General features: G+C 28.8%; 3 protein-coding genes across 3 annotated transcripts; 2 read left to right on the plus strand and 1 right to left on the minus strand.

The window, feature by feature from the left end:
* Positions 1-18853: 18853 nt before the first annotated feature.
* On the plus strand, positions 18854-20163 carry PFICI_12435 (uncharacterized protein; the record flags this gene model as incomplete). Its single annotated transcript, XM_007841016.1, has 2 exons — positions 18854-18982; positions 19051-20163. The coding sequence occupies 2 exons, from the start codon at positions 18854-18856 to the stop codon at positions 20161-20163; spliced, it is 1242 nt and encodes a 413-aa protein (XP_007839207.1).
* Positions 20164-21987: 1824 nt separating this feature from the next.
* Positions 21988-23754, plus strand: PFICI_12436 (Protein PNS1; the record flags this gene model as incomplete). The annotated part of the gene is made up of 3 exons (XM_007841017.1): positions 21988-22272; positions 22348-22405; positions 22478-23754. 3 exons carry the CDS (start codon positions 21988-21990, stop codon positions 23752-23754), a joined length of 1620 nt encoding a protein of 539 aa, XP_007839208.1.
* Positions 23755-24024: 270 nt separating this feature from the next.
* On the minus strand, positions 24025-25334 carry PFICI_12437 (uncharacterized protein; the record flags this gene model as incomplete). The annotated part of the gene is made up of 3 exons (XM_007841018.1): positions 24025-24274; positions 24368-24865; positions 24928-25334. The coding sequence occupies 3 exons, from the start codon at positions 25332-25334 to the stop codon at positions 24025-24027; spliced, it is 1155 nt and encodes a 384-aa protein (XP_007839209.1).
* Between the last annotated feature and the right edge of the window lie 452 nt (positions 25335-25786).

Here is a 25786-nt window from a genome sequence, read left to right on the forward strand (position 1 = left end):
GCTATTATCGAAATATTCCAAAAATAGAAATATTATTTTAACGGAATTAAATATTAAATTAAAATTTATACCGATTATAAAAATCTAGCTTTATTTATTATTAATAAAAAATTTAATAAACGATAAATTAAATAGGCAGAATTTTTAGCAGATTTTAATTTTAAAATTATTTACCGCAAAAGATTAGAAAACGGTAAAATTAACGCTTTTAGCCGAAAACCGGATTATTTCTAGGAAATATTAAAAGAAACTAATACTATCCTTTTAACGGATAACGAAAAAAACCTAATACTAATTATAACTTTATACGCAGCTATAAAGGTTACTAATAATAATAGCTAAATAAAAAAAGTTATCGATATAATACGATTATTACTTTAAAACCTATTTTATAATTTAGCATTAAAAATAGGAGAATTTAAAAATATTATTAAATATTAAGGTAAATTATAAATACCGGACGAATTCCGAAAAGACCTTATTAGAGATTATTATAAATTACTAATTTATAAATATTAAAGAGTTTTTAAAATTTTTAAACGAATTTAATAAAAATTTAACTACCCGAACTTCCGATAAATAATTAATAATATTATTAAAAAATATAATTTATATAATAAAGCAAAATTAATACGATATAAATAATATAAAAAATTATAATTTATATTACCGCTAAATAGGGTATAAAAATCTATTATATTAGATTTTATTATAAAATTATTATTTTCGAAAAAACCTTTAATTAGGACCTTTTACGATAATATCCTAATATTTACGGAACGATTTACGAAATACGCTTATTTCCTTTTATATAAAAAAACTAATAATATAAAAAAACTAGCTTATATATTCCTCCGAATTATAGCTAATTAATACGGATTATTAAATAAAATTATTTTAAATAAAAATAAGCTTTTTATATCGAAATTTTAGAAATTATTTATTAATTAGCTAAAATGCGATTATAAGCTTTTAATAGCTTTTTATCCGCAAATTAACAGATAAATAAAATAAATAAATTAGGTATTCGAAAAATATTTTAAATGCTATATTAATTACAAATAAGATAATTAAATTATATTATTGTTATTCGCATAATTTGCATATAATAGTATAATACGAAAACCTACCGGAATATTATTATTTTACGCTAATTACGGGTATAAACCTAATATTATTAAAAAATTATTAAAAAAAAAAGAATTTGTATTATACGCTATTTTACGCGTTAAATAATTTAAAAATTTATAAACGGAATTTTAAAAAACCTTTATCGCTATTTAATAGAAAATAAAACTTTATAATAAAAAAAAATTAAAAAACGAATTTTTAAAAAAGGGGATAAAATCTATTTTTTACGTAAAAATATTAAAATAAAACGATTAAGCGATAAATTTGATTTTAAAAAACTCGGATTATTTAAAATTAATAAAAAAATTTCGAATATTAATTATTAATTTAAGCTATTAAAAACTATAAAATATTATAAAATTTTCTATATTTTACTACTCGAATTAGCATTAAAAAACGCTAAAATCGACAAAATACTAAAAATAAAACTAAATTAGCAAAAATATATCGTTAAAAAAATTATCGATTATAAAAAGGTCGGACGCGGATATTAATTTTACGTTAAATAAAAAAATTATTTATTTAAAAAAAATATTTAAAAACCTAAAAAATATATTAAAAATTATATTGCTTTTAATTAATATTTTTAGCTTTAATAAAAAGATTAAAATTTATAAAATTATTTCCGAAACCGAATACCGATTAATTAGGCTTATTAAAAATATTTAATAATTAAAAATTATTTATTACGAAATATTTATAATTTTTAAAAATAGGAAAAACCTTATTTTTTTATTTAATTTTTTTATATTACAAATAAATAATTCGGAATTACAAGCTTTTATTTATATTTTAATTTTTCGAATCCGAAATAACCGATTAATAACGGCCGCTAAAAAAAACTAAAGCTTAGCTATTTTTTCGTAAAATTTTAAAAAATTATCGTTTATTTTTTTTTTAGTTTTTAATTTCCGCTATTAATTTAAAACCTTCCAAAGCGTAAAAACTATTAAAATATTATCGTATTTCCGAAAAAAATACGCGATATATTTTAAATAATAAATCGATTTTTCGTCTGCTATTTAGCAAAAGCGTTTATTTTTAAAATAAGGCGTATACGGTATATTTATAATATAACCGTTTAATTTAATAAAATTAAAAAGCTTAATTCGTTTATAAGCTTTTCGTTTTTTCGTTATTTCCGATAAAAATTTTAATATAATAAATATATATTATAAATAAAGCAAAAAAAATAATAAAAAAGGGAAATAGGATAATTACGGTATATAGGTATTACGATTTATTTAAGCGGTTTAAAGTTTTTCGAAAATAAAAAATATAAAAAAAGGAGCTAATATTACGAATATGCATTTTTATATAAAAATAAATAAATATATTAGCGCTTAAGGAAAAAAAGGAAAGGCTTAATACCGAAAGCCGGAAATAGGTTAAAATAAAAATTATTATTTTTAGTAGCTGCTAGCTAGCTATTTAATAAAATTATAATTTTAATAATAATTTAAACGGTTAAATTATTAGGATTATTAAATTTTTTCGATTTTAAAATTATAAAATCGGTTTAGCATTATAATTTAAGGAATATTAATAAAAAAATAAATAAATATATATTATAAAAAGATATTTTATATAAATAATATAGCAGTTAGTTAGACCTTGAGGGTCCTCAAGATACCAGATATAAGGAGCATATAAATATCCCTATTAAAAGCAAAAAGCTTACGGATAAAGTCCGTACGCTCTAAGGAAATTAATAAATCTTTTTAATAAATAAATATATAAATAGGATTATATGCTCTTTTTTTAATTAGAATTTAAATAAATATAATATATTTTATAATTATATTTATACCTTTTAACGCTTTTAGCTTATTTTAATATTATAACTCTTTTAAACCTATTTTATATACTCTTTTAATTATATTATAATTATAAGCCCGGTTTATTCGTAAAATTACTATATTTTATATTCCGTATTTTATTATTATATTTTAAAAAAGCATATAATATTAGCTTTTAAGCTTAATTTATCTTTTTATTATTATACGTTTAAAAATATTTAAATTTAAAAAATTTAAAGCTAATATTAAGCTTAATAAAAAATATAATTAACCTAACTAATTCCTTAAATATAAGCATTTAGCAAACTACCTTAAAATCTAGCATTTCGTAAATCTAAATTTTACGCTTTTTTTCCCCGGAAAAGGCTTTTCCCTTTTAACAATCGAAAAATATATTAAAAACCTTTAAAAGCAATTTAAAAAAAAGCATTTAGCAGCTATTATAAAATAGGAAAAAACTAAAAAGGGAAAAGCTCCAAAAAAAAAGCCTATACCTATAAATTTTACGCTCCGAAAAGCATATAATAAAAAAGTTTCTATTAAATAAATTTTATTTAACGTTATTTCCGCCTAAATTAATAAAATATACTATTTAAAAAAATAAATCGATAAAATAATAAACCCCGGCTTCCTATAAATCGTTAAAATTAAAGCAAAAAAAGCAAAAAAATATATTTTTAAATATTGCGTTAAATAGCTTAAAGCCTTTTATAAATTAAATAAAATTAATTATATAAAGCGCGTAAAACTATAATATAAGCTTTATTTTGCTATTATAACCAAAGCCTAAAATTTTTAAAAATAGTTTTTTAAATAAAAAATTAAGTAAGCAAAAGCCCGGACGTATTAAATCCCTAAAATCTATAAAGCCCTTATTATTAAAAACTTTTTACGCGTTATAAATATTAAAATTATGCTTAATTAAAAAAAAAATAAAGCGTATTAATAACTTTAAAAATAAACCACTTCCGATTTTTAATATTTTAAAAAAAGCGCTTTTTAATTAATTCGACGAAATTACTTTACTAATTAATAAGCTAAAAATTTTCGCAATTTTAGGCCTAAGCCCAGAATTTTACGGAAACGGAGCATTAAAAAATACGGGATTAACGATTTTAAGCTTTAACGTTTTAATTTAAGAATTTTTTTTGCCTTTATAAAAAAAAAACCAAAAAATTACCGGTAAAGCCCGGAAATATATTTATTTTTAAAATACGCTTTTATAAGCTTAACGGAAAAAAAAATTAAAATATTATTTAAAACGGAAGCAAACAAAATCCGCTTTTATATATAATAAAAAAAATATAAAAAATTAAAAAGTTAATTTAAAACTATCGGCTAAATATTAGGTAATTTTAGTAAAAAAAACCCTAAAAACAGGTTTTTATACCTTAGCTTTATTAGCGCTATAATTATTAATTTATTTTTTTTTTATAAAAAAATACAAAAATCCCTTTTTACCGCTCCTTTTTAATTCGATCCTTTTTTTTTATTTCCGAAAAGCTCCTAAACACACCTCCTATACTTTAGCTAAACCCTTACTTTTCCTTAATTGCTATAATTATTAACCTTATTATTATAAATCTTAATAATATTATTAATATTTATATTACCGTTTTTAATAAATACTTATTATCCGATTTTACGCTTTTTAATAATTATAGCGTTATTTATATAATAAATAACTCTAAATTCTTATTACCAAATTTTATTAAACCTATAAAAAATAAAAATTAAATTTAGGCTAGCATTTTATTTTTTCCTATTTAAAGCTAAGGTATCCGTATTATTAAAAACTATATTAATAATTTTATAAGCACTAAAGCAAATTTCGTACTTAATAATATTGCTTATTTTCCAAACTTCTATTATAATATTATTTCTAAATCTAAACTAAATAAAAAAAAAGCATAATTCTGCGGATATAATACTATTATTAAACATAAAATATTAAAGTATAGCACTATATTTTACAAGCTTTAGCGAAAATTCCATTTAATTTTCTTTAAATATAAGCTTATATCCTCCTATCTTTTTAATTTTTTTGCTAAAATAAACATAAGCTACCTTTATATTTTAGCATTTTATTCTATTAGTTAATAAAAAATATAACGATTTAAAGCATATATTTAGCTTAAATTTAACGAAAAATCATTTTAGCATCTTCGGTTAAAATACTTTAAGGCTAAAGCTTTTAAACGGCTTACTAAAAGCGCAAAAAATATTTAAATTAATAAAATAAAATAATTTAATTATAAAATCTATATACGCTTTAAGGCCACTTAAATAATTTTAAAAAAAACCAAAAAATATTAAATAAAACGATTATTTTAGCAAATATCCCTAAACCTTATATTTTATAATAAAGCTTTTAATAAAAGCATTTATACGCTAATTATTAAGGAAAAATAATTACGAAAATATTTTATCTTCCCGTTAAAATCCAAAAAAAAAAATAAATTTACCCTAATAATTATTAATTTCGTTATATCGGTAAAATAATAATACCGCCTTTTCGTTTATATAATCTTTTACGATAATAAAACGGCACTTTTACTAACGCGCGGAACCAGCTATTATAAGCGCTAAACTAAAAAAAAAAATTACTATTTAGTTATTAACCCTTTATATATTTAAATTAAACGGAAAAGCTAAAAAAGCTATTTAAAAGCTTTAGGAAAAAACCTTAATAATGCTAATATTTGCGAATCTCCTTTTTACGCTTTAGCCAAAAATACTAAAAGCCGCAATATACCTATATAATATATTATTAAGCGCCTTTAAAAACTACCGATTATTAAACGAAATACTAAATAAATAATTTAAATAATATTTCCGATAATACACCCTAAAAATTATACGAGGAATTACTATTAATTTAAAACCGGATTAAAATTTAATTTATATATACGGATATATAATTTACGTTTTAAAAAAAATAAAAAAAAAAGTATTAATTTAAAATATTATAAAACTTATTTAAAAGCTTATTTTAAATATTTAATTAAATATTACTTTAACCAATTTTTCCGTATCTAAATTCTAAGCCTAAATTAGGTTATAATTATAAAAAACGTTAAATTTAATAAAAAAATATTTTATAAAAGCCCTTAAAAGGAATAAAAAAAATAAATCGTTAAAAAAAAACTCCGTCCTATTATTAACGAAATTAAAGAATTTAAACCGATATTTTTTAAAAGCGATATTATTTTATAACTTAACTTTTAAAACGCCTTATAATTACGTTTTATACTACCTAATTTAAAGGGTAAATCTATATTTAATACCACTTCCGAGCATATAAATATAATTTAATAAATCGCGGAATAGCTTAAAAACGATATTAAAAATAGCCCTTCTAATACTTAAATACTAAATATTTATTTAAATATCTTTTTAAAAATATAAAATTCTTTTAAACCAAAGCAAAAAAATTAAGGCCTTTTATCCCTAACAGCTACGCCTAAACTATATAAAAAAACCGGTATTTATAAGGAAAAGAATCGCGGGGATATTTTATAAAAAAGCAATATCTCGATAAAAAATAACTAAAAACACATAGCATAACGCTAAATATTTAATAATCTAGCATTAAAACTAAAATCTCTAAAAAATATAACTATTAACCTATTTAGGGATAAAAACTTCTAAAACGCTAAAAAACTACCACCTCTAACTTTTAAAAACGCTAAGGAATCGCAATTTTTAATTCCTATTAAAGCAAAATACCTTAAAATTAAAATACCTATACGGTTTATTAACTTAAAAAAGCAAAAAATATAAAATACAGCTTTAACCGCTTTTATAAAAAACCAACTAAACGAAATAATCGAGATTAAGCGTAATACGCGTATTAAAAAAGCTTTTTAAAAATACAAATAACTATATATATTAGCAATATCCCACGGAATATTTGCAATTTTATTAACCGACCTATTTTAAAAGGAATTTAATAACTAATTTATACTAATAACCAAAAATAAAGACCCCCTAGCGCATAAAACCTTACACTTTATAATCGCAGCTATAATACTAAATTACAAAAAAGAACTTAAAGGCATTTTATCGGCCTTAAAAAAGTTTTTAAATAATAACAAAGATTTCGGTATATCTAAAGGCATCGCTTTTAACCCAAAAAAGGAAAAGATATACTTGGACAACATATTATAAAAACCAAAAAAATAAAAAAACTTAAAAAACTATTTATATAAGCCTTAATTTAAAAAAGCAGCAGGCTTTAAATTTAAAACCCTAATATAAAAAAGGGTTTAAAAAAAATCGCAAAAAACGCTTTAATAAGCTTATACCTTTAATATAGGTATAAGCATATAAATTCGACAAAAATAACTATTTAATAAAATTTAAAGCAAAGCTTATTATAAAAAGAGACCTTTAAAAAAAAAGCGCAAAAAACACCTATACCTTAATTTTAGCCGCCTAATTATTTAAAATTATAATAGCTATAGCTGCCAAAAATAATCTTAAATGCAAATAATACGATATTATTAAAGCCTTTTTTAACGCCTTAAAAAGAACTTTAAAACCTATATATTATAAGGTATTAAATAGTTTTAATATAAAGCATAAATATTTAAAGCTTAAAAAGGCCCTATACGGGCTTAAAAATTTATTATTATTATAATATAAAAAGCTTAGCAATATATTAATATAATTAAAATTCGACGCCTTTACTAAAAAACTATACTTATTTTTTAACCCTAATTATATAATATTCCTAATATTTTACGTTAACGATATCCTTATCTTTTATTATAAAAATTATAAAAAAATAGCCTAAACGCTTATAAAAAATATTAAAGGGAAATATAAGCTTAAATTAAAAAAAACGTTTTATAATTCCTTAATATTCGGGTATTTAAAAACCGAAGCATAAAAACCGTTATATTACTATATAATGCCTATATAAAAAAAAATCGTAGCTAAATTTGGGGTAAATAATTAATCGAATATATTAGCCGTATTTATAAGCTTAGCCTTTTTAAAAAAATACTTAAATATCGCTATTAAAAGCGAAATTAAAAGATTTTAAAAAATAATCGGTTTAATATTATATATTATTATTATAATTAGATTAAATATTATATTTGTTATAGCTTAGCTTTTTTATTTCCTTATTAACCTAGGGCTAACGCATTTTAAAGCTAAATTATAAATTATTAAATACCTTTGGAATATTAGATTTTTCGGTATTAGGTATAAAGAATATATAGAAACCTAAATCTTAATAGCAGGAGATGCCTTATTCGCCGACGATTAAGAATTAAAAAAAAGCTTATAAAAATATATTATTATACTCTTTAGCGGTCTAGTGGTATAAAAGGCCTTTAAATAAAGTACTATATCTATTAATATAATAAAGGCAAAGCTAAACGCTTTATCGGAAACCGCTAAAAAAACTCTAATATATAAATAGCTTTATCGGGATTTAAAGCTCGACTTTAAATAAAATTAGAATATTTTTTATAATAATTAGCAAATAATACGGTTTATAATAAACGATAACTTAAAAGTTAATACTAAACTAAAATATATTGATATTAATAATATATAGCTTAAATAAAAATATATAAAAGGATTTTTTAGGATTACTTACCTTTAAATAAACTAAATATTAGCAAATGGCCTTATTAAAGCGTTCTTAAAACAAAAATTTAAACGCTTCGTATTTTACCTAAATTTCCGCAAAATTATACCAATACTATAAATAATATATTAAAAATAATAAAAAAATTAATTAATAAAAACTACCGGTAAAAAACGCTTATATTATAATACTTTATTAGGTAAATAAAAAAATAACCGAGAAACCGTAAAGCTTAACCCGCAAAAAGCATATAAACGCCAGATTTATGCTTATTAATATACTACTATAAAAATCCCTTTATTTATCCTTATACTTAAGCATTATATATAAAAACCTCTTATTTAATTATTTTTATTATCGGAAAAAAAATTTATATAAATAAAAGCAATATTAAAGCCTAAAACCGCTTTATCGAAAACCTGCTGTTAATAAATTTTAATAGCAACTTTAAAAATAATACGGTATTTACGTTTTACGCGAGCTTTATCGTAAAAATAATTTATATAACGCTATATAAAAAAAATAATGCTAAAATAACTATTATAATATTAATTTTTATATTTTAAAAAATATAAAAAGCGAAATATAAATTAAAAAAAATTTATATAGGCTTATAACTATCGCGATTTTTATTATAACGATAATAGCAATTTTTTAAAATTTAAAAGCATTTGCTATTAGCCGGTATATTTTTATATATACGACTAATAATAGCAGCTTTAATATAATAAACGCAAAAAATATCGTTACGCACTCCCGAAACCTTTATAACGCGCTTAAAAATGCTGGCTAAATGCTTTAATTTTTTACGTTAAATATAAATAATACGTTTAAAGCGACGAGCGGAAGGCTTAGGATTATTTTCCTTAATTTTTGCTAATAAATAATAAAAGCTATAAATAAAGGGAATAGGTATAAAAGTGCCTTTTTTATTACTAAAATAGGCAAAAAAAGCAATAAATTATTTATAATTTTTGGTAAAATTAATTATTTTAAGCGATTAATCGCGAAAAATACGAATAAAAAGGGCGTAATTATTAAAAAAAATGCGAACGTAATTACTAAAAATAGCTAAAAGCTAAATCGGAACCGGAATTTTAAAAACTCCTTAATTAAAAAAAGCAAAAAAACTAAACCTAAAAGCTTTACCGGCGCTTAAACTATTTTAAATAAAAAAACGCGATTTAACCGAAAAATAAAAAAATCGGGATTATTAAATATAATATTATAAAAATTAAAACGGATAAATACTAAAAATTAAAAAAAATATAAAAATAAGCGCTAAAAAAGTCGAAATTTACCGTTATTACTAAAAAACACACTAGCGCTTAGCCTTATAAGCGCGCTTTTTCTTTTTTTTATTATAATAAAAAAGCTTAGCCATTATTCGGTCCTGCTAAGTTTTAAAGCCACTAAACGAAAACGGGCGGCGCGCATAGCTTTAAGCGCAAATCTTTTTAGGAGATTTAAAAAAAAAGCAAGGCATAATAATAAATAATATAATAAAAAAATAGGAGCGTATAATTATTTTTTAAAAAAATAATAAATAAAAATAAATTAAAAAAGCTTAAGGAAATCTAACCTAAAAAATAAAAAAAAAAAGGAAATAAAAGCTTGGGAAGCAGTGGGAAATAGGCTATTTATAAATGGAATAATTAATCCGATTAAATAAACCATTATTTTTTAACTCGGGCAAAAACGCTAAATAAATATAAATTAGCAAAAGCGCACCTAAAACAATTATTAAAGGCCTAATAATAAAAAAATCGATAAAATTAGTTGTTATATTTTATTAAATATAGCTATTATTGGATTTTTTAACTATTACGAAAAAAAAGGGAAAGCTTAAAATACTAATTTAAAAAGGTGCAAACGTAATAAAAAAAAAAAACTCCAGCTAAATAAGCCTATATTAAAAAGATTTAAAAAGTGTAAAAAATTAAAAATAAATGCAATTAAATAAAGAAAAAATTTAAAATTTATCTAAACCTGATTATTAAATGCTAAAAATGGATATTAATAAAAAAAAAAGGAAGAATAAAAATCTCCAAATAAATAGCGCATAAAAAGGTTATTTTTAGGAAAAGATTTATAAATAAGGGAATTTTTGCAAAAAAGATATTTAAATAAAAGGTAAAAATATAAAAAAAGCTTTCTCAATCCGGGTTTATATATAGCAGGCAAAGGTAACTATCGCTAAAAAAACCTATTATTAACCGGTAACTTAATAACTAAATTTAACCTTTAAAATAAAAACGGTAAAAATAAGGTAAACCCTAGGGAGGATATAGAATAAATATTTAAAAAAGCTTAAAATCTCTGTTTTTATACTTAATCCAATCTAAAAATAAGGATTTTAAAAGGCTATCTAATTAATATATCTTTATTAAGCTTTTAAAAAACGCTTTAAAAGCTTAAAGGATATATGGCAGTCAGTTAAACCTTAAGGGTCCTTAAAATACCAAATATAAAGAGTATATAAATATCCTTATTAAAAGCAAGAAGCTTACGGATAAGGTCCGTACGCTCCAAAAAAATTAATAAATCTTTCTAATAAATAAATATATAAATAGGACTATATACTCCCTTTTTAATTAGAATTTAGATAAATATAATACACCTTATAACTATACCCATACCTTTTAACGCTCTTAGCTTACTTTAATATTATGACTCTTTTAAACCTACTTCACATGCTCCTTTAACTATATTACAAATAATTATTATTTTAATAATTAATTTAAGCATTTATTTTATTTATAAATAAAGCATTTAATACGTTTTAACGATTATATTTATAAATTAATTTAATTATTTTTACCTTTAAATATTTATTGCTTAGTATTTTTTTTTAAAATTACCGTTCCTTATTAGCATAAACCCCAATACCTTTTATATTTTAGGTTTATTTTAGAAACCCGTAATATAATCGTTATATATAAGCGTTATATAAAAAAAATGTTTTAAGGTATAATTGGTGGATTATAAATTTAAGCATAGGGAAGCGTTCGTATAATTCGTAAAATCAGGCCGTAGGAATAGTTATAAGGCTATATAATTAATTTATTAAAGCTTAAGGAAAAAATAACTAATTACGGAAAAATAACTATTTTTTATATTTATAAAATTAACTAATAAAAATATTTTGGAATATATTATTAATAAATTAGATTTATAATTAAGTTAATTAGTAATAAGGTTAATTTATAATCGAAAAAATTATCGAAATTTATAAATTTTTATAATATAAGTTATTTTGTAATTTAGGGCTATTATAGCTAGGTATATTAGTTATATTTAATAGGGCTAAATTTAATAAAACGTTTTATTAAATTTTAATAGGTTTTAATAGCTATAATGGCTATAATAATTAATTATAATAATTTATTAATTATATAATATTATAAATAATAGCTATAAATAATATTATATTAATTATAAATTAATATAAGGTAAATTTTATTAATTTCCTATATATCGTTATTTAACGATATTTTAATAAATTTTATAGCTATTATAACGATATAATATACGTTATAAAGCTAATTTTATATATTATATAATATTATATTAATATTTATATAATATTTTTTATTAAATAATATCGGTTAAATTTAATAATTTAATAAATTTTTAAAATTTATTTTTAAAAAATAATTTTATAAAGCCGTTTATTAATATATTATTAATTAAAATATATTTAATTCGAATATTTTTATTTTTAACCTTTTATCGTACGTAAAAATACCGTATAGCCGTATATTTAATACGTTAATAATATTCCGGATTATATGCTAAATTTATAGCTTTTATATTATTTCCTTTAATTAATACGGTATTTATATTAATTCCGATTTTTATAAGGAAATTTTTTAATTATATTGCTTTACGGATAGCCTGCTTTAGCCTATTAAATTTAGCTTTAATAATTAATAAAAAAATCGTAAATTGCCGTTTCGATTTTTAATTTATCGGTCCGTTATTTAAAGTAAATAAATAACCGGACGTTAATTTACGGGTTTCGTAATTATTAATAAAATTAATATCGGAATAATTTATTAATTTAGGTTTTATTTTCTTATTAAAAATAATTTTAAAATGGTAATAGGATTTTAAGTAATTAAATACTTTTTTTACCTTTTTTATCGTAATTTTCGATAGGTTTTATATATATTTAGCTAAATATATTATAAAATAAGCTAAATTAGGCCTAATTTAAATTATAGCGTATATTAATTTATTTAATAAATACTAATATAAATAGATAAATTCCTTTAAAGCCGGTTTTTTGTTATTTTTATTTTTTAACGTATATAATAATTTTAGGAATTTAAGGCTAAATAATATATTAGCCGGTTTTATATCGGAAAATCCGTTAATTTTTAATAATTTTTTAAAATAAATTGCCTAATTTATACGAATTATTTTATTTTCTCGATTTTTTTTAATTTATATACCGAAAAAATAAAAAACTAGTCCTAAATCTTTTATTTCGAATTTTTTCGAAATATTTTATTTTAATTAATTAATTTTACGTAAATTAGGGCTAAAAATTAGGAAATTATTTATATAAATTATAATAAAAATATTAGATTTTTTATTATAATAAACTAATTCGTTTAAAATAAATAAATTAAATTTAAGCTTTTTTAAACTATTTTTTAACGTAATTTGCTATTAGCGTAAATTTTATTTAAAACCGTATAAGGCCTTTTTAAGCTGGATTACCTAGGAGTCGTCGTTTTTTTAACCGAAATTATTTAATTCCGGGTTTTCGGAAAAAAATTCGGATAATTTATTTATAAAAGTAATATATATTTTTTCGTATAATTCCCCGTTTAAAAAGGCACCGATTATATCGATTTATTCGATTTTTTAATCGTAATAAGCTGCTAAAGCTAATAAAAGCTTTTAAATAATAGATTTTATTCCCGTAGCGAACGTTTCGAAATAATCGATTTTATATTATTATTCGAATTTATATATAATTAGTTTAGTTTTGTATTTATCGATATTTCCGTTTTTATCGGTTTTCCTTTTAAATATTTATTTTACGAATAATAAGATTTTACCGGCTTTTTGGATTTTATTTCGATCGATAGTTTAAAAAGTTTTTTTTTAAATTAATTACCGTAATTTAGCGTATATAGCTTAAATTTATTTTTTTAAGGCTTTTTAGCGCTTATTTTATAATTTTCGGTTTCGTATAGCCTAATTTTTTAATAATTAAATAATACGAAATATCGGCGAATAATTTGTCGTATTTAACGAATTTATTTCGTTCGGAATCCGTAAGTTTCGGAAGAATTACCTTAATATTCGATTTATTCGGAATAATCGAAAAGGTATTATTAATATTTATAAATTCGGAATTTATATTAAATTTATTATTTATATTAAATTCGTTTCCGGGTAAATCCGGTTAATTATTAATTATAAATTTATTTATAATAGATCGAAAAATTCGATCGTTTTTAGGAAATAAATTTAGTAGATTTCGTGGATTTATTATTTTTAAGATTTATAATTAGATAAATTTACCGTCGGTAAAATTTTTATCCGGTATTATTTCCTAATCCGGTAATTCCGAATCCGGTAATTTTTCCTTTTTTTTTCGATTTTTAGGTAATAATCGAATATAAAAAATCCGTATAATTTATAATTTATACGGTCGATCGGGAAAATATATATAATAAATTTTATTACCGTTATATTTAATTATTTTCCCGTTTTCGGTAATAACTCCGAATTTATCGGAGTTTTTACGGATTTTTTTCGGTTTATAAATTAAAATTAATATTTTTAAAATATAAATTTAAAATAAATTAGGCGTATTATTTTTTTTTAGCTAAAAATAATCGTAAAATTCCTAATAAAGGGTAAATAAACCGGATACCGTAATAATAAAATTTATTAAATAAATTATTATTTTTATAACGAATTCTTAAAGGTTTTTCGGGAGTTATAAATCGATAAAAACCGTTTTAGTTTTTTCGATAATAATCCGGTTTATATATTCGGCTATACCGTTTTATTTTAATATATAAAAAATTATAAATTCGAAAATAATCCTTTTTTCGGTTAAATAATTTTTTAATTTTAACTAGGGAAAACTTTTTGCCGTTATTTATATAAATAATATTTAAATATTTTCCGAATTAGGTTTTATAATATTTAATTTTATTTATTACGATATCGAATATATCGGATTTTTTTTTAAAAAATTTAATTTCCCGAAATCCGGTTTTATTATCCGTAAAATTAATTATATATTTATAACCGAAATAGCTAAAAAAGGTAATATAAACCGTATCGATATAAATATAATATAACGGTTTATTAGCTTTATTCGGATTTATATAAGGCTGGTTTTAGGTAAACTTTCCCGAAATATAAAATTCGTAATTTAAATTTTCCTTTTTTAATTTTTTTTTAAAAATCCCCGTAATTATTTTAGCTATTTTAGCTAAAATATTATAGTTAAGATAGCTAAATCGTTTATATTATTTTTCCGTAATTATAAAGAAATTCGAATAATTAGAAATTAATTCGATTTCCTCGAAATCCGTAGTTTTATTAAATTTTATATCCGAATTCGGTTCCGGGTAATTTAAACCGATTATACGGGTTTTTTTTATTATTTTTAGTAAATTTATAGCTAAATATGCTATATTAAGCTTTAATTTATTAGCTAAATATAAAAAAATCTACGTTTTTTTTAATTTAACGTAATAAAAGGCTTATTTTTAGAATTATATAATTTATTCCCGTTTATAATACCGCTTTTTTAGTAATATAATTAGCTAAATATAATATTTAGCGGAAATTCCGGTACGTAAAATACGTTTAATAACGTTATTTTATATATTTCCCGGTTAATTTCGAAGGAAAGCGTAATATTTCCAATTCCTTTTAGAAATATTTTTCCACTACTTATAATAATCGGTAAAAAATCCGATTTTATAGTAAAACTATCGAATAAATTCTTATTATTCGATATATATTTTAAAAAACCCGTATCGTATAACCACTAATCCTTAGGGAAGGTAGTTAATTTCTTTTTTTTTTAAATTATTCGAAATATTCGAAAAAGCATAAAACGATTCGTTTTCGTCTAAATCTTTGTTATAGGGTAAATTTCCCCGTTTTTTAGATTTTTGGTTCGTAGTGGATATAGTCGAATTTAAGTTATTCGACTTATTCGAATTATTCGAATTCTTCCCTTTATTCGATTTATTCGAATTCTTCTTATTTCCGCTTTGGGTTCCTTGTTAATTCTAATTAGATCGGGGGAACCGGGATTTTTTATTATCCGTATAATAAGAATTTCCTATAGCCGTATCCGGATTCCGTCGGTTTTTATCTAAAATATCTATAATTAACCTTTTAAAAATAAATAGATTTATAAACCGTAAAATATTACGTTAACGGTTAGCCTATATAAGGTAAGCTAATTAAAAGGCTATAATAAAAATCGTTTTTTAATCGATATTATCGATTTTAGCCCTAACGTTTAAAAGCTTTAAAATATATCTTTTAAAAATAAATATAAACTCGTTTAACAAGTTATAATTTTCGAATTTAATAATATAAAATTCGAAATATAATTGCTAACGTAATACGGGTCCGATGCTTTAATAGGCTAATTATAAAATCGATAAAGCTTTATATAAATTTATTTTATCGAATATTAAATTTAACGGTTTTATTATTAAATTTTAACGAATTAAAAATAATACCTAGGCTTTTTAAATATCGGTTATACCGTTATATATATCGGTAGTTTTAAAAAACCGATCGATTCCTAATAATTTAAAATATAATTATAACATAGATTTTTACGTATTCTAGTTTCCGGATCCGGAAAATTTCTGTTTCCGGGGCATTTGGCATCCGGTAATAATACGGATAGAGTTATCTATTTTGCCGAATTTTTGCTATTATAACGGTATAATTATCGTTAAAAACAGTAAAGAAATCGTTAAAAAAATAAAAATAAAAGAAATTAATTTTTTTATTTTATCGATAAAGTATATAAAGAGATTTAGGTGCTATAATATAATATAATAGGTGCTATAAGGTGTTATAGTAAATCGGCTATTATAATAAGGATTAGTTATAAGTGACTTTATAACTGTTATATAACTATAACGGGTAAAATTATTATAAATAGCTATTTAATTATAGTTTTCGATATAGTTACGGCTATATAAGCTTAAAATAAAGCTTATAAAATCGGCTATTATAACGGAATTCCGGAGTTTACGTTATATTAACTTATTTAGGAAAGCGGCTATAGTTTTAATATAATTTAAATCCGGTATTTAAATATAATCGATATTATACCGGACCGGGCTTATAACCTATTTTAAGGTATAATTAGTGGATTATAAATTTAGGTATAAGGAAGCGTTCGTATAATTCGTAGAATTAGGCCGTAAAAGTAGTTATAAGGCTGTATAACTGATTTATTGAAGCTTAAAGAAAGAATAACTAACTACGGGGGAATAACTACCTTTTATTTCATTTATTAATAAAGCATTTTATACGCTTTAACGATTATATTTATAAATTAATTTAATTACTTTTACCTTTAAATATTTATGGCTTAGTATTTTCTTTTAAAGCTTTCGTTCCCTGTTAATATAAACCTTAATACCTTTTATACCTTAGGTTTATTTTAAAAACCCGTAATATAATCGTTACACCATAATGTAATCGTTATAATATTATCGACGTAATATAGAAAATTTCTGTTGTATTTAAAAGCAATACCGGTGTAATAACTAAATTACGGGTTTTTAAAATAAACCTAAAATATAAGGTGTTAAAGGTTTATATTAATAAGGAACGATAGCTTTAAAAAAAAAATGTTAAATAATAAATATTTTAAAGGTAAAAGCGGTTAAATTAATTTATAAATATAATCGTTAAAGCGTATTAAATGCTTTATTTATAAATAAAATAAATATTTAAATTAATTATTAAAATAATAATTATTTATATAAAAAATCTTTTTATAATATATATTTATTTATTTTTTATTAATATTTTTAAATTATAATACTAAATTTATTTTATTGCCTTAAAGTCGATAAAATTTAATAATTTTAATAATTTAACCGTTTAAATTATTATTAAAATTATAATTTTATTTAATAGCTAGCTAATAGCTATTAAGGATAGTGGTTTTTATTTTAACTTATTTCCGTTTTTCGGTGCTAAGCCCCTTCTTTTTTTCCTTAAACGCTAATATATTTGTTTGTTTTTATGCAAAGGTGCATATTCGTAATAGCACTTTTATTAAAAATACCCTTAAAAATGCTATATAAAATTTAAATTTAAATACCGGTTTAAGTAATTTAATAAATTTAAAAATAAGAATTTTTTGATTTGCGAAAAAAGGGTAATTACGGCTATACGGCTAGCAGCTTTATAATATATTAATTAGCTTAACCCTTTTAATAAATTTATATATTTAAATATTAATATTTATTTAATAATACCGTAGTCATTTATTTCGTAAGTTTCGTTTATAATTAAATTTATTTAATACTTTATACGTTAATATATCGCCTTTAATTCCGTGGATCGTGATAATATAAATAATTTTATTAATAATTATTAATAATTAGCGGGAATAATTATTTTTAATATAATTTATTCTTGATTTTTAATGCTAAGCCCCTCCTTTTTTCCTTAAGCGCTAATATATTTATTTATTTTTATATAAGGGGGTATATTTGTAATAATAATTAATTTATTAAATTTTAAAAAAGGGATAATTAATTATAAAAAAATAATTACCTTTTATATTTATAAAACTAATCGTAAAAATATTTTTAAAATATATTACTAATAAACTAAATTTATAATTAAATTAATTAATAATAAGGTTGATTTATAATCGAAGAAACCATAAAAATCCATGGATTTTTATGGTGTGGGTTACCTTGTAACCCAGGGCCACTATGGCCAGGTGCACTGGCCACACTTAGTGGGGCTGGATCCAGTGGAACATTCCACTGGATTCCAGTGGGTTCCAGTGGCCATAGTGGCCACAACAGTCAACTGTAATAACTTGTTGACTGTACAGCACTATGAATAGTGGAAAGAGTTTTCTTTGCATTGATACCTTCAAGGTGCAAGCATACACAGAATAGGTGATTCTCTTGTAACCTATGGCATTGAACTTAATAGTGAGTTGTGGGGCCAGCCCGATAAGCCCCTCCCCCGCCAAAGTTTCTAGTGATAAGGCAAAAAGTACAGGGACCAAGCAAACATCACCAAATTAATTTTTTCTACGCTGATTCACGTAATGGCACCCTACGACGACAGCGACTCCTCTGGCGGAGAAGAAGTCGATTACACAGAGACCAATGTCCTCCTCGGCTATGCATCCAAGGATGCCGAAGATGATACCATAAGCCGTTTGGGAGGTCGCCCAGTGAGTTTGCGCCAATGCACTACTTTGCTGTACCTAGATGTCTTGTGAATACTCACAGCGTATCATAGGACTGGCTCGATCCCTCAGCACCCGCTTCCGCTGCCCTTGCTCGTTGCAAGTTGTGCAAAGATGTCATGGTTCTTCTGCTACAATTGAATGGAGAACTACCAGACCGTTTCCCCGGACACGAACGGCGGTTGTACGTCTTTGCTTGCAAAAAGAAAAGCTGTCGCAGGAAGGATGGAAGCATTCGCGTAATCAGAGGACTTCGCGTCGAACCCGGCAGCAAAGCAGCACCGACTGAGAAGGTTCAAAAAGAAGAGAAGCCAGCAGTCAAGGAGGAACCAAAGCCGCAGCCGAAACTTGGCGAGGCACTATTCGGAGCAAAGGGCCTCGGATCCGCGTCGAACTCGGCCAACCCCTTTGCGACATCGGGTTCTGCGCCCAGCAATCCATTTGCAAGTGGTGCAAACCCCTTCAGTAGTTCCAAGCCGGAAGCACCCAAACCTGTAGAGGAGACTAGCAAAGCCGAAGTCAAGGAGGCAGTCGAAGCCCTCCCAAAAACGTTTGCCGAGACTCTCTCGCTCAACAACCCTCAGAAAGAGCAAGGCCCTCCCCCGCCCCCGGAACCATGGCCCGTAGAGAAGGATCTGCCTTCTCCCTACCCCATCTCGTACCTGGCCGACGCTGACTATGAAACTCTCGACCCGACACCGCCACCAATACCACAAGCTACACGAATGGATGTAGACGAGCCAGGATCCTCTGCCGGCGGTGGAAAGGAAGACCGCGAAGTTTTCGAGTCCGTCATGGACGGCGATTTTCAAAAGTTTGCCGATCGGCTCGCCCAAAACCCCGAGCAGGTGATCCGATACGAATTCGGCGGCCAGCCCCTACTGTACTCCAAGACAGATGCGGTGGGCCAGCTACTGGGCGGCAACCGAACGATGCCGCGATGCGGAAACTGCGGTAGTACAAGAGCATTCGAGGTCCAATTGACGCCCAACGCCATTGCCGAACTGGAGGCCGAGGAGCTCAGCCTCGAGGGCATGGACTGGGGCACCATCATTGTCGGCGTCTGCGAGTCGGACTGTCAGGCTCGCGGCGTGGCCGAGGGCGAAGCTGGATATCTCGAGGAGTGGACTGGCGTGCAGTGGGAGGAGGTATCGGCCAAGAGATAAAAAAATAGTCATGATGGAGAAGGCACTGCATGGCCAGACCTGGACTATGACAAAAAGCTACAGGCGTTGCTAGCGATGCGAAATGAATAGATATGATTATATCAAATGACAAAACTCAAAACTAGTTTCCACTTGCCTGTACTACTTGTAGAATTTGACTAAATCCATCATCCATCTCACCCAGCTTGAAGCTATAAAGACTACTTAATATAGAAGCAATATATCAGTCGAGATGTAATTCATCATATCAATTTGCTCAACTAAGGCCGACTCAAATTATGATTTCTAAGTCGAATACACCAGTCAAACCAGTGTTAAAAGAATGGGAAAACGGATAAGGTATTCGATGTTTGAAATCATATCAAAATTAAATGCCTTTTTCCCACGTGTATATTTTCATCGGTCTAGTTGTGGCCATGGCGTTGTTGTCGTGCGACAAATTGTTGCCATGTTTGATTCATGATGATCATCCGAAGTATCACTTCATGACAGAGTCCAATCATTCAAGGCAATCTCGGTTATGGAGGTAACCTCCATTTAGTCTGATCATGAAGAGCCGTTCTACAATTCTCATATTGTGCGTCCGAAAGCCATCCACCTGTATCGTCAGTCCTACACTAGCTTGAATTTGGAATGTAAGACGGCTCCCAGCTCAATTTAGCCCTCGTAATTGAGTCAGGAGTAGTATAATCTGAATGGCGAAGTTGTTTTGCCTTCGATTATGTTGTTTTTAAGGACGATGATTGGCGTTGCACTTCTTTCATTTGTGTGTCTTTGTAACTTCTTGGTTGGCTGGTTCCACACACTGTTCGCTAATGGAACTTGTGTCTTCATTTCAACCCGGACATGACACCGGTGCTGCTTCTGCTAATTGAAACATATCGCAGCAACGCCATGCACAGGCGATATTCTCTTTGGTTGCCTTTTCGTATAATCGGCTTTGCGGCTGTCCTGAAATTGCCAAGAAGAAGCCAAGTTATATTCACGGCACATTTACGGGAGAGGACGGAAATCGGCTCTAAAGCAATACAAACGTCGTTATAGTACTGTTTCCAGCTGCAAATCTGACTGGCCAAGTTATTGATCAATCAGTCAGAGAAGTGTGATTTCGACCAAAACATTGTATCCTTCATCATGTTCTGTCTTCAAACTCTTTTATAGAATCTGGATAGATGGAAATAAATCAATGGTACTAGTAATTCCCAACGAAAGGCCTTGGCAGGTCCCGACCAGCTAACATTATCGATGAAGTTGAAACCCGATGTCAGATGTTCCACACGGCAATTTCCTGCCGCCAGATCCTGGTATGCTTGTGCTAGAGCTATGACATCAGCACCAGCGATTGGTGCGCACGCACGGGAAGCTGCATTGCCAGACAAAACAGCAGCGGTTGGTCAAAGGCCTAGCCCAGCCAATGCAGCAGCAGACGTTCAGCGCTTAAAGAAGCTTAGCACTTCTCAAAGCTAGACCTAATAGTGCATCGCTAGCGCAGAAGTCTATCTAGGCCAGCAGCAAACCAGCGCCCGAGCTTAAACTGGAAGCAGTCCTGGAGCTCAAGTTCAGCAGCTGTGGGAAATTGAATTGACGACATTGTTTTTTTTTCTCCTGCGACAAACAAAAGTCCCATCCCGCATTCCCAAAGAGGTCCCTTTTAATTCTCTTGCTCCAAGTTTCAACTCTTTCTTCAGTCCAGCGCTGCGCTGACGCTGACAACAACATCCATCAGCTTCCCGACGGCCATCCAAGTGTCGCCTCCATCGGCTTCTGGGGTTGCATTAAGCTTAAAACAGCATCTCAGCAGATCGATCGATCCCACCTGCAAACATGGCGTACAATCCCTCGGGCGGCGGAGAGGGAGCCAACTACTACAACGGTGGTGGCCAGCCAGCGCCAAACAACAATTACTATCAACAACAGCAACCACCGCAGCAGTACAATCAACAAGCCTATGGGCAGGGGCAGTATGACCAGCAGCAGCAGCAATACGGCCAACCTCCTCCTGGCGGCCCTCAGCAAAATTACAACCAAAACTATGGCGAGAAACCCATGTTTGACCAAACATTCAAGATTGAGAAGCCCAAGTGGAATGACCTCTGGGCCGGAATCCTGGTATGGAATGCGCATGATTTTCTAAATCTGGCCACTCAAGTACAACCCATTCATAACTGACATGAATCTGTGCAGCTTATCATTGTCTTTCTCGGTTTCGTAGCTGTTTCCGGCATCTCTCTTCACGGCTATGGTAAGCCCCTGGCTATAGCTAACTAGGATACCCATTCCATGCATTAGAATACTGCTAATAACTCTCGTGCAGCCAACACTCGCAACATCAATGGCGGCGGTATCTACAATGGCGCACAGTCGGTTGGTCTCAACACCAACACCATTGTGCTCTTCATCTTCTGCCTGTGCATCGCCTTCTTCTTCAGCTATGCCTATGTCTGGCTCGCGCGACTGTTTCCAAAGACGTTCATCTGGATTACCGGCATATTGAATATTGTGTTCGGCCTGGTCACAGCCATCTACATGTTGTCGCGCCACTACTATTCCGGGGGCATAGTGTTTCTAATCTTTGTGGCCTTCCTCATATTCGCTTTTATCACCTGGATTCCCCGAATTCCGTTCAGCGCTTTGATGTTGACGACCTCGGTCGATGTGTCGAAGCGATATGGTCACGTCTACCTCGTGAGCTTGCTCGGCGGCATTGTCGCTACAGCTTTTGCCGCATGGTACAGTGTGACCTTTGTCGCCGTATACGTCAAATACCAACCAGGACAGAACTCGTCTTGCAGTGCCAGCGGTGGAGGCTGTAGCTCGGCCAAAGTTACTGGCCTAATTGTATTCATCACGTTTGCAATGTACTGGATCTCGGAATGGCTGAAGAACACGATTCACACAACTATCTCCGGCGTCTACGGATCGTGGTACTTTCATCCACATAATCCCCCTCAGGGTGCCACGAGAGGAGCTCTGAAGCGATCCTTGACCTACAGCTTCGGCAGTATCAGTTTTGGTAGTCTTATCGTCGCGATTATCAATTTCTTGCGACAGATGTGCTCAGTCGCCCGACAAAGCGAGGCTAGCCAGGGAGATATCATTGGCACTGTCATGTTCTGCATTCTGGGATGCATCATTGGACTGTTGGACTGGGCTGTGCAGTTTTTGAACCGCTACGCTTTTTCGTACATTGCTCTGTACGGCAAGGCATATATCCCCGCAGCCAAGGATACCTGGAACATGATCAAGCAGCGCGGTATTGATGCCTTGGTCAACGAATGTCTGATTGGGCCTGTGCTCAGTATGGGCGCCACCTTTGTGGGCTATGCGTGCGCCCTAATGGCTTATCTCTACATGGTCTTCACAAATCCTGCCTACAACTCTGATGGCAATTTCACTCCGGTTGTGGTTGCAGTCGCTTTCCTTATTGGATTGCAAATTTGCAACATCTTCACTACTCCAATCAGCAGCGGTATCGACACCATTTTCGTCGCAATGTCCTGGGAGCCCGAGGTGCTCTACAGAGAACACCCTGAGCTGTATCAGGAGATGTGTAGAGTGTATCCTCAGGTCCAACGGGCCATTCACCCTTGATCAGATACAGCGAAGGTTACTGAATGATATATGTACTGCGCGGGAGATTGCGCGGTCATTGTCAGCTTGCGGCTAGGATTGTACCCCGTTTTGGCAACATAAGGGGCTTCATCGATGGAAGACGAATGCATTTATTATAGTGTAATGAATACGAATGATGATTCTTGTTTTGAAAATCCCGCCATAGTTCATCAAACCCTTGTTCTCCTTCTTTTTTTCTTTGTCAAGTGGTGGGGGGCTAGGGTTCCCATCTAGATGTTACAGCTACAGTTACTTGGATTTTGGTTTCTCGTGGTTCTGCTCAATTTTCAGCTGCCAATTCTCCCTCCAATTCCAGACGAGTGCCATCGTGGTACCAGGCCCCGCTATAAAAGAAACTAGGGTAAGGTTGAAAATGGACAAGATTGCTTCAATCAATGTAAATCTGCCGTTTACATATCGCACGGCATCGACAACGACGATATAACACCAAACAAGTGATGAAACGTAAATGATCCAGAAATCCCACTGGAAGATGTAGCTATAAGCATTCAACATTAGTAAGGGGCATGTAAACAAAGCAGCGTCTCATACGTCTCGAGTGCGAGACTCTCGGTATGACTGGGGAACTCACTGGAGTCCAAGCACGGTACTCTCCTTCCATGTTGCCTTGTTAGGCAGAAAGATATAGCTTAGGGTAAGTTGCGGGTTGTCAGATGTGAAGCTGATGTAGAACGTGGCAAGCTGTGTCAGCGTTGAGATGATGCCAATGGCTAGATAGATCCGTTTGAGGTACTTGACATCGGCCGGGACGTTCGAAGGAATGCGCTCCGATGCTTGGAATGGGGAAAACACAAGTAACAACAGATTAGGAATTGCCGGAGATATCTGCCACAGTGCCGTCAAGTTTTGAGTAATGTCAGAATCGCCCCAGGGGATATAGAGGGCAGTTGTGGGAACAAGGTATCCGATCACGAGAGCTGGAAGCAGCGCTCTGGCTTGGCCGCGGGACACTTCCCTGCCCTTACTGAGATAGCTGTCATTCCGTGATATGACGGCGTAGACGAGGTAATACAACGGAATTATGGCTGCACCCGCCACAGTCTGGTAGAAGACGGCCCAAAGTGCCGTGCTAGAGAAGAGATGAGCAACTCAACAGGCCCCGTGACAAGTTTGGGAACCCCCAAGACTTACTAGCTTAATGCGCTGCCCCGGTTCCGCTGCCGGGACGCCTCGACATTCCAAATCGCGACGACGGCAAAGAAGTTGACGAGAAAGTGGATCTGCTGGAGCCGGACGCCTTGATCATATCCGGCCGGGCCGGCAATAAAAGCCGGGACAAGCCAGCGGAACACAAAGTCGATGGCCTCGACGCCCGTGTACGTCTGCTTGATGGGTGTGCCGTCGGCCCACTGGCCACTGGTGACAACCTTTTCAAAGTCGACTGGTACCCCGTTGATGCTGTTCTCGATGCGCATAAAGTAGAACCCTGCGATGGAGAAGAGGGCGAAACAAACCACGGTCAGCCACGTGAGAGGCCGTCTGCCGCCCGGGTATGCTGACGGCGCGGGGCTTGGCTTGGGAATGCTGGGTTTGGGCATCTTGGGGCACTTGTAGGGGGCTGCGCCTGGTATATATGGTGTTCAGATAATATTCTGGGACGAACAAAGCTTGCAAGCAGTTCAGATAATCTATTATGTAGGAATATTTGGGGAAGATCTTCTCAATCCCGCAAAGATGAAAGCGTAGATGTCTGGTAACTCTAGATCCAACTTGTGCTTATGTTGTGTTGGTCGCGTAGCAAACTTCTCGGTCTCGGCCCCTCTTTTTTTTTTTTTTTTCTTTTCGTGCTGTGCCTCAAAGGTATACGAATTTAGCAGTAGGAGTCAAATGCGGCCGCTTACAAGTGCAAGTATATTCCAGTACAGAAATGTGGAAATTGGTGCCTTCGATCTACCAATTCGTGCTCAATTAGAGTCATCGTAGCCAATGCAGTCTATCGAAAACTGCATGAAACAGTGCGATCATGACGATCTAGATCTCAAGAAGAATA

The sequence above is a fragment of the Pestalotiopsis fici genome, assembly GCF_000516985.1.
Source record: "Pestalotiopsis fici W106-1 unplaced genomic scaffold PFICI_Scf_10, whole genome shotgun sequence".
NCBI lineage: Eukaryota > Fungi > Ascomycota > Sordariomycetes > Amphisphaeriales > Sporocadaceae > Pestalotiopsis > Pestalotiopsis fici.